General features: G+C 37.8%; 1 protein-coding gene across 3 annotated transcripts in view; it reads left to right on the top strand.

Annotated features, from left to right (window-relative positions):
• LOC110100075 (ATP-dependent DNA helicase Q-like SIM) overlaps positions 1 to 13,626 on the top strand; it is a 60,280-nt gene that overhangs the window by 37,012 nt on the left and 9,642 nt on the right. For all 3 annotated transcript variants that reach the window (XM_028694747.1, XM_028694745.1, XM_028694746.1), the window contains 2 exons: positions 91 to 183; positions 10,156 to 10,499. In XM_028694747.1, coding sequence (XP_028550580.1) covers positions 91 to 183; positions 10,156 to 10,470 — 408 coding nt within the window. In that variant the 3' untranslated portion in view covers positions 10,471 to 10,499. The remainder of the gene's footprint in view (positions 1 to 90; positions 184 to 10,155; positions 10,500 to 13,626) is intronic.

Below are 13,626 nucleotides of genomic sequence, written 5' to 3'. Positions count from 1 at the left end.
ATGAAGTATAGTTTATGTAGTATTGTTATGGGTAGTCTTTATTTCTCTTAGTTTCTATTGATAATTTGTTTGTTATTGAATTTTAAACAGCATCCAAAATTTGTTGCAACCGATAGAGTATGGTGGAGGGGTCTTGCACGCATACTGGAAGATATGAAATTTATTAAAGAAGCTGATGATCAGGTATCCTCATTAGTGAAATTGTTTTTATCTCAGTAAATATCCTTGATCATTAGCACTTATCAAATCTCTGTTGATGTTCAAGAGATTTTATTTCCCATCAGTCTCAGTTTAGCCTTAACTTACAAAATAGTAACTAATTTTTCTGTTTATTTGAAAATTTACCTCATGTTTATGTGATTATTTACTAAGTTCCACAGTGTGTTCCAAACTTAATGAATAGAAACAAATTTATAGTTACTTGACTCACTTCACCTTGGCAAATTGGAAGTTATTAAGTTTGAGCAGGGTCGGGCATGGCAGGGCGAGTTTGGGCTTGCAAACTTGGTAGGCTTTTCAACTGCTGTGATTGTAAGGGTGATTTATTTCGCTGGGAAAAAGATGTTTGAACCAACAACTAGTCAAATATTGGGGATTGCATTTTTGTAAGATTCCATAGATTGGGAAAATAGATGAATGTTAAGAACTTTTGAATGCTTGAGCTTAGTGATTTGATGGTTCATATGAATATAATTCTAAGTTTTAATTTTTTTAAATATCAATTAGGCAATTCACATTTGATTGTTCTGTCATATTTATCCCTCATATATTGAAATGTTTCAATTGGAGGTCAATTTTTATGCCCGTCAACAATGAGATTCAAATGGATCTTTTTCATCCATTTTTTTCATTAGATTTCAAATTGTGATATTTTTTGTAATGGATTAATTGACATATATTGAGTAAAGTATCTCAAGGTCAATTCCCTGCATATCTTGTTTTTGTAGTGTTTTCCGAGGATAAATTATTGACAATTTTCAAGTCCTTACTAATAGAATTATTTCACGAATATCACGTAAAAAATGGATGTTCCCTGTGGCATAGAATTCCCACTAATGCAAGTGGGTTATTGTGCATGATCTTATCCTTGTATTTGTGGAGAGATTTTTTGATGTGAAACCAGGAATTGAATCTTAATAAATTAATAAGAGTTCGTTAAAATAATGAAAGTACAATCTTGATGATTCTCACAATTGATGCTTCAAAAAAGATCTTAGATTTTAACCACGTTTAGGCAAGTTGTTACCACTAAATTAGCAAGATCAATAAAATAACGATGGCAATTAATAGTAATGACAATGAAAAGCCAACTAGAATCCGGCGGTTAACAAAGCGATCGTCTCACCTTGAGGCTTAAGCTCACTCGTCTATGTCTAGGGTTGTCGGGAGAAGAAGAACCACATAAGGGATGAAACCACTCCGAGGTAGACGATGCCGGCGATCCGTAGTGATGGAGAGGAAGGTGTAGGATGTGGAGGTGGCGAGGAAGGTCGGACGTCGATGGTCCACTCGTAGTCTGGACTTTGTCTGTCGATGACTTGTATGAGGGTCGAGAGGATCCGATCCAAGTAAGCTCCAACGGTGTCGTCGTCGGAGTCAAATCCCACGTCGAAGAACGGCGACTGTAGGACGTCGAGATTACGGTGGGCGTCGAACACAAGCCCCCATTCAAACTCGGGGTCCGCCATGCATGGTGGTACTGAGTGATGAAGACAAAGAGGGGAGGTGAGAGAGCAAGCCGTGAGCAAGTAGAGGGAGGAGGGTCACGGGTTGGAGAGGGTCTAGGGGCGGGTGGAGCTATGGGGGAGAAAAGCTTAAAATCTAAGATTTAATTCAGATTTTCGAAATTGGCGTGCTCTTAATTTCAATTTCAGAATTTGAATTTGAAATTAAGATTAGGAGGGAAGGGTTAATGGTGTATTAAAGAAGATTAAAAGGGGAGAGAGATGAGGGAGGGCCGGCCATGTAGAGAGGAGAGAGGTTGGAGATTTAAGTAGGTGGGGACCCCTAGTAATTAATCAAAATCTGAAATTTTGATTTCAGATTTTAATTGTTTCATGTAACTCCCTAATTTAAATAAAATTAGGAGGGAATTTGAATTTCAAAAGATCGTAACTCCCCTTAATTAATTCCCTAATTTAAGTGACTCAATTAGGAAGGTCATTAAGGGAGGGAAATTCAAATTGCAAGGAGGACTAAAGGGGGGCCGGCGGTATGGGCTCACGGTGGCCGGCGGCAAGGGAATCTGCAGGCGGCCGGCGGGTGGCTGGGCGGATGGCTGGCTGGCAGGAGGAGCTTTGCAGGCCGGCGGGTTGGCTACGGCTCCAAGGGGGCGGCGGCAACAAGGTGAGGGGAAGGGAAGAGGTGAAAATCTGAGGATTTTCGTTGCGTTGATTCCACTCACCTCGTTTATCTTTAACACCCGATCTCCACACAATAATCTTTGGACTAAATCTAGAACTCACAAAGAGATCTAGTTTTCCCGTCGAACTCACTAAGAGATCTAAGAGAAGTGCACTCACAAAGAGAACAAAGGGAAATATTCTTCATTTCATCAAAACTAAACTATTACAATGCATGATGCCTCATATAAGGAGGCCCAAAATAAACATAACTGAAAAGACAGAAACACCCTCAGTGCTACATAAGTGAAACAATGCCCTCAGGGGCAAACTAGGAAAATAAAAGAAAATACACTCATAATGTAAGATGCAAATAAATCAAAAATAAAGACTCTGGATCGTAGCCGTCGATCGCCGTCTCCGGCGATGGTACACGTGTCGAAATCTGATGTCCCCATCACTTTTCCTTGATTCTAACATGGAGTTGGGAATAAAATCATGCAACAAACACAAATAAGAAACGAGATTTGGAATGAAGAAGAAAGAATACCATGATTTATTGTGAAAAAAATCAAAATCGAGAAAAATTATGGAGTCACACCACATCAAGAATTCCACTATGAAATGGGAGAAATTATATAGATCTCTCTCTCTCTCCCCTTATCTCTCCACAGTTCACATCATTCTCACATCAAAACACAAAGAGATGCACTTCAATTATATGAAAGGACATAACCCTTCAAGTTAAGCATGAAAATGAGAGAAAACTACCTTTCCCGACTTACAACACCACAATGTTGAGGATTGGAGTGCGACAATGCTCAACTCTCTTTCTCTTGCCTTGCTCATAGCATTGCCGCACTAGAGGTTGGAGCGGCATAGTGTTCCGCTCTCTATTTCTAGCCCGAACTTGAAGTGATGCATTGTTGAAGCATATAGTGTTGAATTTTTTGTAAGTGAAAAAAAAAATTTTCAGGTGCAAGGCCGCTAACCCCAAATAGGGAGAGTACAACGTCCCCAGAGAGGTCGACCGATGAGATTGAGATATGAGACAACAGTACAAACCGATTGATTGACACAATCGAATTCCATACAAAGCTAACAATCTACCACTTGAAAATTAATTGTGATCAATCTTTTATCGATATGTAGTATTCATTATAGTGGTACCCTGTAGTATGGCTCACCCCTGCCCTTAGCCTTCATGAAGACCAGCGTAGCTTCATTTTATCAATTATCATCATGTTCATCAGCATGTCTGCAGGATTTTTGGTCATGTGCATCTTTTCCAAAGACGACTAATCATCTTCCAGAAGTGATTTAATGAAATGATATCGAAGTTGGATATGCTTCGTCCTAACATGGAATGTAGCATTCTTGGCTAGATAGCACTCATGTTGTTACTATGTAACTTCTCATTTTTTTGCCCTTTGTTAAGTTTTGTTATAAAACTTTGCAACCATATCATCTCCTTATTAGCATCAGTGATAACAATATACTCGGTTTTTGTGGTTGAGAGAGTATTTATTATCTATAACTTGGAAACCTAACTCACCGCAATATTTTCAGAAGTAAATATATAACCAATTGTGCTCCTTTTACCATCAAGATTTCCAGTAGGATCAGAATTTGTATACTCCTGTAGATTAACTCCTACACGTCCAAAGTTGAGTACTTCAATCTCAAATACCTAATAATCCACTTAACCACCTTCCAATAAATTTGCATGGGTTACTCATGAATGACTACTTTCATTGTATATGTTATATTTGGTCTCATACAGATTATAGCATACATCAAACTTTCAACTGCTGAAGTATACAAAGTCATCTCCATTTATTCTTACTCTGCTTCAGGAATTCGCACCCCGGGCTCTCCGCGAACCTTTCTTTTTCGTGTCGACGAGGAGAGTTTTAACAAGTTTAGATTCTGGGGTAAATATTTTAGAAGACAGATTAGATTTTTAGATATAACACTACTCAGAGATTTTGCTCTCATTTTGCGAGGACTTTATGATTTGAGTTTTGATTTTCTATAGGCACAAAACCCTATAGTTAATTACCCCTCCCAATAATGAGAGAACTTTCGATTAAGGCTAGTCGTTGAACAGATACATAGTATCCAGCATATAATGGCAGTATAATTATATATTAAAAATTTAAAATTTATCACCATGCACTTAAAGCAGATGGTGGACGGAATGATGATGAACCCAATTAAGATTATATGGTTCCGTCGTCCTGGGCCATCGTGGCCTCTATAGTCTACTTAGTCATAGGAGGTAATCGACCCAAACTGACTCAAGGATCCTTGTTGGTAGCCATGGGTTATTTCGTATAAGGGTAACTCGTAGAGTTGGGGTGAATGTTTGCTTGAGAAGACAAAATTGAGTCCACCTTAGCTAACATAGGGCTATGCCCTATCGATTATACCTTATTGATTCATTAGTAAAAAGTTTAGAGTCGTTTGAGAACATACGAGCTCTGGCCATAACCATAATTTAGTGGTACCATTTGGCGATAAAACCACCCGGTTAGAGGGCCCTCATAACCATTTATCTGTGATGTCATTTTGCGGCAAAATTATCGGTTAGATGACACATTCCACATCTTTAGTAGCAGTAGATGATTTAAGAATAAATCATAGTAATTTTCTCGACTAAACATTCGCTCTTTATGAGTTGAAGTGATTTTCAAATTTATTCACCTTGATAAACTATAGTGAAGGGTAAATGAAAAAAAAATAAAAATAAAATAAAAATAAAAGTAAAAATAATGGAGGGTAAATGAATTTTTCCTTTAAGTTATTAGGTGAATTATTTCATCTTGAATATCTGTGATTTTTGAGTTTTGAACTTTCATTTAACTTTTATCCCCTTAATGATTTATTTTGAGATTTGGAGACATTTAAAAGGTATAATCTCCTCTGGTTGAGATTTCAATCAACATGGCCATCATCGAGGTTTATGGGTAATTTTCTTTTATTAGTTGAACCTTGCCAATTCTGTTCGCTTACAAATAGAGAATTTGATTGAACTGCAAAGTGATGATATCAAAATTGGGGTTATTCATTTTAATATATGAACTTTATTTATAAGAGACCTTGAAGGCCTAATATGAATGTTTAAAATTAAATACTTTAATTAACTTCAAAGAATGTCAGCTCTGAGAGTTTATGTTTTTAATAGTGAACCTTTCTTGTAATAAACCTTGAAGGCTTATTATGAATGTATAAAGCCAAATACTCTGGTCAGCACAACAACGGTGCATTTGGTCAGTGCTTCAAGTCATGTCAAGTTTATGTTTTTGACCTACGCAGTATCCTCAAACGTCACGTGCGTACATATATCGCGCTCTATAGGACTCTTGTGGGTATCTTAAATTTCATTTTAAATGATATTATGCATGCTAGTATATTCGTACGATATGTTTGTACACTTTTCATAACGATAGATTTACATCTAATTTATTATTTTTATTAGTCAGTGCAGTGTCCTCATATGTTACATGTATGTGTCATGCTCGTCGAGGCCCTGCGAGTATCCTAAATTTCATTTTAAGTGATATACATGTGTATGTCAATGTATTTTGCACGTTTGAAAATTCATTCATTATTTATTTAGTCCGCACAGCATTCTTAGATATCATGTATATGTCACACTCGTCAGGTCCCATGTGGTTAACATGCTTTTGAGTGCATTTCGCATAATACATTTATATGATGTATATGTATGTGATGCAGTAGATGTATATGACATATTTGTATATTCACATATTCTTTTGCATGTTGGCATACTTGCATATGTATTTGCATGTATACATGTGTGTTAGCATATGCATTTGTGCACTACTTAACATGTGCTTGCATGACATTTTTTTGTATGTTGTATGGTGCATGCACTTTATATTTTGTACATACATTATACATTTGTATGTTAGTTGGTGTATGCATGATATATTTGCATATTGTTGGCATGCTTGCATGCGTCATTTGTATGTTGCATAGTATACTTGTGTATGCATTTACACATTGTGCTATACACTTGTATGAAGCACTTGCATGAATCTCAATGTGCTTGCACGATTGTATGATCATTGGTGTATTTATAGTGTATTTGTATGATCAACGATATATGTGCTTATTACTTAGTGCTCTCATAAAGTGCCTTATGTGATTAGAGGTACAAATACATGCCACTTATTGTGTTTATACATGTTTGTACGTCTTTGGTACGCATGTATTATACAATAGGGGACTTGTAAATGACACCCTCTTTTGGTTATTTTCGCATCGTGCACACTTTAATGCGGGGTCGCACAACCCGTGACATATATTAGTGTGCTATTTTATTTCTTTTTGAAGGCAAATGTTCACGGTATGTACGTTATACAGTAGGCACTTGTGCACCTATGACTCCTCCCCTTGTCATTTTTTATTTAGAGTTTGGCTCAGCCGGTCCCATCAACTTTCTGTGTTATAAATAGGGAACCCAACCCTAATTCATTTCTTTGCACATTTCAATTTACAAGGTGTGTGTTGCAAAGGGTTTGAGTGTGCATTAGCTAGGAGCTAAGGTAGTTAAGCTTGGTTCATACTTGTTGATGAGCAACTAGTTCTCGTATGAGTTTACTACAAGCTTCGTTTTGTTATGCTTTGATTTTTGTTTGTTTAATTTTATTTTCAGTGTTTGAAATCTTGGATGTCATACAATTTTTGTTGACTTAAGAGTTTGGATAGATTTCCTTTTTTTTTATTTCTTCTATGTCATGCAATTTATTGTAAATTTTGACAGCACCCCGGCGTCATCCCTATGTAGGGGTTGCATTGGGGACTAGCCTTCCCGCCTACTAAGAAAGGCAGTCAGGTGACACCGCAGCTGAAATTTCATTCCCCTCCTGCCAAGAAAGGCAATCACATCTCATCAAGTACCTATTTATAAAGGCATAGCATTTCCTCACCTTCTAAGAAAAGTGATCAAGAGTACTTAGTTTCATGCAAACAAATTTTTTCATCTGCTAAGAAAAGCGGTCACCGGTACTTAATTTTGTACAAACAAATTTTTCTACTGCTAAGAAAAGCTATCACGGGTACTTAATTTCATGCAAACAAATTTTCCCACCTGCTAAGAAATGCGATCACATGCATTTAATTTCATGTAAAAAAAAATTAAAATTGATAGTGTCGGAATTAGACTTAGGTTCGCGGCGACAAAGATAGTGATTGGAGACGGTGGCAACGGCAATGCACGAGATCTGCAATGCATGAGGAGGAGAGACTGATGGCAGCTGGCCTATGTTTGGAAGGGAAGGATTTGTCTTGGTACTTGTGGAGGGACATGCAAAACTACAAGTAGGAAAAGAAACTATCGTAGCAGAAATACTAGTGTCAGACTTTAAATGACAGCAGTAAGACCCCCTTTTTAAATCTCGGGTTATTTTCAATGAAAGCAATAAGATCCACTTTTTAAATCTCGAGCAACTTTCAATGAAAGCCGTAAATCCCAACCCAAACTCAAATCTTCAGAATGCTTCTAAATACAAAAGCCATAAGACCTCTTCAAATAATCATGCATCTTCCAAAGGAAGCTGTAAGACTTGTTATTTGAGAGACTTCTAAGAGAAGCACTAAACTCTCAATCAAACCTCCAGGCTATTTTTAATGAAAGTAGTAAGACCTACTTTTTAAATCTAGGGCTACTTTCAATGAAAACTAAAAGACCCACTTCTTATCGGGCTACTTCTAATGGAAGTCGTAAGCCCCGAACCAATTAAATTAGCATGGTAACTTCTAAATGAAGTCATATATCCCAAACTATGGGATCTTGATCAGATTTAACTCTATTTCCCCCGCAAATGAGACTAAAACACCTACAATTGTTCATCCTTAATTGAGAGTTCTCTCGTACATAGTAAGAGAGGTAATTAATTATAAGGGCTTGCGCTCATAGGAACTAAGGATTCTGATCTAAATAGACTCTGATATTATCCTCAGGGAAAATCTTGTTAAATACAATCTGTCTTAAGGATAATGGAATCCTATGTCTGCAAAACAGAATTCATGCCTACGCGCCTTTTTTTCTTGACCAAACACCCTCTTCGTGATTTGAATTTTCCCTATCCTAGATTTAGATCTTCCTCTCAGATTTTTGTCTGAACTCTTTTCTCTGGTCTCAACATTCGGAGCATAATTGAAAGATTCATCATTTGCCTTCCTGTGAACATCTTCATTCAACACTAACTTTGCAATGTCCCTCAACATTTAACTTTGAACTCCCTGAATAATTACTCATAGCAGTAACTAGCCCATCCTAGCTATTTGACAATGAAGATAACAACAGCAAACCTCTCACTTTGTCATCTAATTTAATGCCAACATAGCATAATTGGCTGATCATAGTGTTTAAATCATTCAAATGTTCGGCCATTGAACTACGTCTACCACCTTCATATTGAATAACTTCATCAAAAAAATTTTGTTTGAAGCAGATGGATTCTCATACATCTTAGTTAATACAACCATGAGATCAACCATAGTCTTGTCATTTACAATGTTGAACGCAATAGATGAGGAAAGTGAAAGTCGAATCAAATCTAGGTTTGTCTGGTCAAGAACATCTCATTCCTCCATAGATATTAACTATGGCTTATTGGTGATTCCATCCAGTGGCAAATACAACTTTTTCTAAAAGAGCATATCTTCAATTTGTATTTTTCAGAAAGTGAAGTTTGGACCATTAAACTTTTCAATCTTGCACCTCGTTTCATTTGTCATTACTCCAACTCGAACTAAAGAATGTGGTTTTGATACCCGTTGAAAATCACTCAACGAAACAAACAGGAAAGAAAAAAGTGCTGCGAAGAAGAAAGAACTCCAAGATTTAATATCAAAAATTCCAAAATTAAAAATAAAAATCATAGAGGCACTCCACACCAAGACATGGGACCTCCAGAATAAACTTTTATTTTACCTTGGTCATTTGACATGTCTGCTCATGCCCAAGTTGATGGGATGACATATATTAAGATTTTGACAATTTTAAAGATTTAATGGCAAGGTTTATAAAATCTTTACATGAAAAAAATATTGAATTGCAATTTTTTCTCATTATCATCATTAGCTTAATCTCAATTATTGGAGTTCAGCTTTATGAATATTTACTTTTCATTTGTTCATAGCGAGTGCTAGATGAGGTGTTAAACATATTTTGAGCAAATATTTTTTAACTACTATCCATGTTACCTAAAGTCTTCCATGTTCATTCTTAATATTTCGACAATAATTATCTTTTTTAATGGATGCTTTTTCCATGCTTTGGTGTGCATGTACAAACCACTTCACTTTATATTTTATTATCTTGCCTTAAATAGATATATTCTCATCATCTCTCTACTTTTTGCATTCCATAATCTCTCATCTCTAGTCCAACCATCTTAACATTCTTAGTTTCATTATGCTCAATTTGGCTTATAGTGACTTCTTTTATTGCCCAACACTTAAATTCACATAATATAGCTAGGTTAATTGTAGTAATGACACTTTAGAAAAACATGTAGACTGAGGATGTGGTTCTATAGTCATTAGCTGCTGAGGTCCACTGGTAAAATGGAAGATCGGAAAAGCTGGATAATGGATTAAGAATTGTAATTATCATTGTCATAATCAACCTCCATACATTTGTTGGCAGGTCTCTTTTTAGCCCCTTTTGTGGATTCATCTTTGCTTAGAACATGTAATTGATTATTTGCTGACAGTTAGATGATCATTCTTTAGAAATTTATGCAATTTTCTCCGTTATATAATTCTATCTTTTCAGGTTCGTGTTGCAATCAAATATCCACAGATAACGAAGTTGGGAATGAAGTTTCTTGACTCGCATGCCGAGGACTGTTTTTATGTTTATCCTTATGCAGACATGTTACTCTCATCTAGAAATGATAAGCTATATTCTAAATTCTCTGACTGGGGGAAAGGTTGGGCTGATCCTGAAATCAGGCGCCAGCGTCTCCAAGGAAGTAAACGCAGGGAAAGAAAGACCAAGCCAAGAAAAACAAAGAAATCAAAGCGAAATTGCAAAGATCTAAGCACAGTAAGGAAGAGGTTAGCTGCAAAGTTATCTAAGTTCAAATAACATCAACTCTTTGCCAGAAATTTGCCAAGGTAAGTTACAAATTTTATATAATGCAGTCATTTTTTTTTTCCGAAGTTAATCACAAGTCTTCTTCAGTAAGGTTGGTCTTTATCTTTTTGTTAAGCAAATAGATTAAGCTTTGAACCGTTGGTTAAAAGCTGGATGTTTTCGTCCATTGAGTGGTATGTTGATTTGTTTGCCCATTGAATGGTTTGTTAAGAAACTCAATCTGTTTTTCCTATTTCTTAGACCTTAAGGTAACTATCTATCATTTATTTGTATAAAGTACCCTTCAAACTTAAAAGAAAAATTTTATAAAATGGTGGTGAGATCTGCAATGCTTTATGGCAGAGAATATTGGCTATTAAAATAGAAGCATAAAATTAAGTGTTGCAAAGATGAGGATGCTCAGGTGGATGAGTGGTTTTACACTTGAGCAAAATGCGAAATGAAATGAGTATATTTGCGAAAAGGTTGGAGTAGCTCCAGTGATAGATAAGATTAGAGAGAACCGCCTTAGATGATTTGGTCACATAAAACTGTTTACTTTTACACTAAAGCAAAAATAAATAATAACAATAATAATAATAATAATAATAATTCATGCTCAAATCCTCCTAAAACCCTTCTCAAATCATATCACACTACACAGTTGCTCCATGTCCTGCAGTTCGGCATCGTTTCTAAACGCGCGACAGTAGCCCATCCTGCACCTCGACTCTTCTCCCACTAACGTCGTTAAAATTAGAGCAAAGTGGAGCCCTTCGATTCTTCTTCCTCTCGCATGAGATTTGCCCTGCAGGCCGTAGTCGATACCTTGCTCTGTCCCGACCCCTCTACAGCCAGCAAGCTCCAATATTCCTCCTTGCAGGCCAACGACTAGACTTGACGCCTCTTCCTCTAGCCACAAGACTGAGCTTCCCAGCTCGTGCGAACCCTTCGATAAGCTCCACTCAACCGGCCTCTTACCTGTTCGAACACCTTTAGCTAGATCCCGTTTCCATCTCTGAATCCCTGTATGGTTCCTATTGGTCCCGCCTCCACCTGCTGCAAGCCTCCCTATTCCTCCTTAAGCCATCAGCAACTTCGTCGGCTGAGCCTTTCTACTCGTGAACCACAGACTGAACTACCTCAATCCCACGCCAGCCCTTCGATTTCCAGTCCTCCACACCACTACAGCTTGCAAGAAACCAAACCAATCAAGCCGTCGATTCCAATCCAGCATCCAACCTGCATAATGATAAATGATATGCACACTTGATATGTTCACCTACTTATCCACTACCTCAAACGGCTGCTGCAGCTTTTACAGAGCTAGTTCAATCGGGTCCATTGATCGCCTGGTGCTATGTTAATCTCAGCCATTTCTTTCCAACGGCCACTGTCATCTTCCTCCTTTATATACTCTCTACTGTAGCAGCAACCTGAGATGAATACAATGGCTTTACCTTAAGCAATTCTCTATTACTTTAATCTCTGCTATGTTTTCTAATCTTATAATGCAGGTGATCTCACACAAAGACAGGGAACTTCTTCATGGTATCAGAGCCAGGTTCGGCGTCTGATAGCTGACTGTCTTCGATGGACTCTTCTGCATCTTCAGTAACTCCTATTCCAATCCCTTCTCAATCTGCCACGATGATAGAATCTATCATCCCAGCTCAACTCAAGTTTATCATGATGAATGTAAAAACTGTACTCAGTACTCAACTCACTGCCAACAACTATCCTATCTGGAAAGCTCAAATCCTCACTCTTTTTTCTGCCAATGGCTTTGAAAGTTACCTGGATGGTTCCACCACAGAACCCCCGCGCCTGACTCTGGCATCCGATGGCTCTACCAGCATCAACCCTCTGTATCAGACCTGGAAACTGATTGATCAAAACTTAGCCTCTGCTCTATATGCTACTATTTCTCCTTCATTACTTCCCTATGTTCTTAATCTACCATCCTCTCATGCCATTTGGACCACCATTCAACGTCGGCTTCAGTCCACCAACCCCTCCAAACAACTGCAGCTGAAGAGTGAGCTTCATCTTCTACAAAAGGGCGACAAAACCATGGTCCAGTACTTATCGGACATCAAACAGAAGGTTGATGCAATAACAGCTGCTGGTTCAACCATTGATTCTGCTGATATAATCCTTTATACCCTTAAGGGGTTACCACCGGCATATAATGCCTTTAAGACCTCTCAAGTTACTTCACCTATTTCTCCAACCACCACTCATATCTCCAATTCATCTTCCTCAAAATCTTCATCCGTTCAGCCACTTCATACTACGTCCAAACATCCCATGACTACTCGTTTTCGTTCTGGACATCTTCAACCCAAGAGAATATTTGATCTACAAACTTCCATTGTTCCTGTCACTCCTTCCTGCTACTCGGAAGCTGTCAAGCATGCGGTGTGGAGAAAAGCCATGTCTCTCGAATTTGAGGCTCTTCAACAACAAGGAACTTGGGTTCTGGTCCCTTCTTCTCCTGGTCTTAATGTTCTTGGCAATAAATGGATTTTTCGGACCAAATACAATTCAGATGGTTCTTTAGCTCAGTACAAAGCTCGGCTGGTCGCCAAAGGATTTCATCAAGAATTTGGGATTGACTATTTTGACACATTTAGTCCGGTTGCTAAATTTCCAACAATTAGAATCTTATTTACTGTGGCGATATCCCGAAATTGGCCCATCTTGCAGCTAGATGTATCTATCGCCTTTTTGCATGGTCATCTTGAGGAGACTGTCTATATGAAGCAGCCCCAAGGTTTTGTTGATTCTAATTACCCCGATCATGTCTGTTTGCTGAAAAAGGCTATTTATGGTCTAAAACAAGCACCCCGTCAATGGTTTGCAACCTTCACGTCCTTTCTCACTGATTTCAACTTCCGTATAAGCACCGCTGATCCTTCCTTGCTGTTGTTTTCCAAAGCCGCCACCCAGCTGTACATACTCGTTTATGTAGATGATATTCTACTCACTGGAAATGATCCCTCTGTTCTTCACTCGCTTCTTGAGGTTTTACACTCTCGGTTTCATATGCGCAATCTTGGAAATGTCTCCAATTTCCTGGGCATTCAAGTGATCCCGATTTCCTCCGGCTTACATCTATCTCAAACCCAGTATGCTGAGAACTTGTTAATCAAAGCGGGCATGAAG

This window comes from Dendrobium catenatum, unplaced genomic scaffold (assembly GCF_001605985.2).
Source record: "Dendrobium catenatum unplaced genomic scaffold, ASM160598v2 fragScaff_scaffold_542, whole genome shotgun sequence".
Taxonomy (NCBI): Eukaryota; Viridiplantae; Streptophyta; class Magnoliopsida; order Asparagales; family Orchidaceae; genus Dendrobium; species Dendrobium catenatum.
The sequence above is the reverse complement of the archived record's forward strand: the minus strand, read 5'-3'. Positions and strand labels throughout refer to the sequence as shown.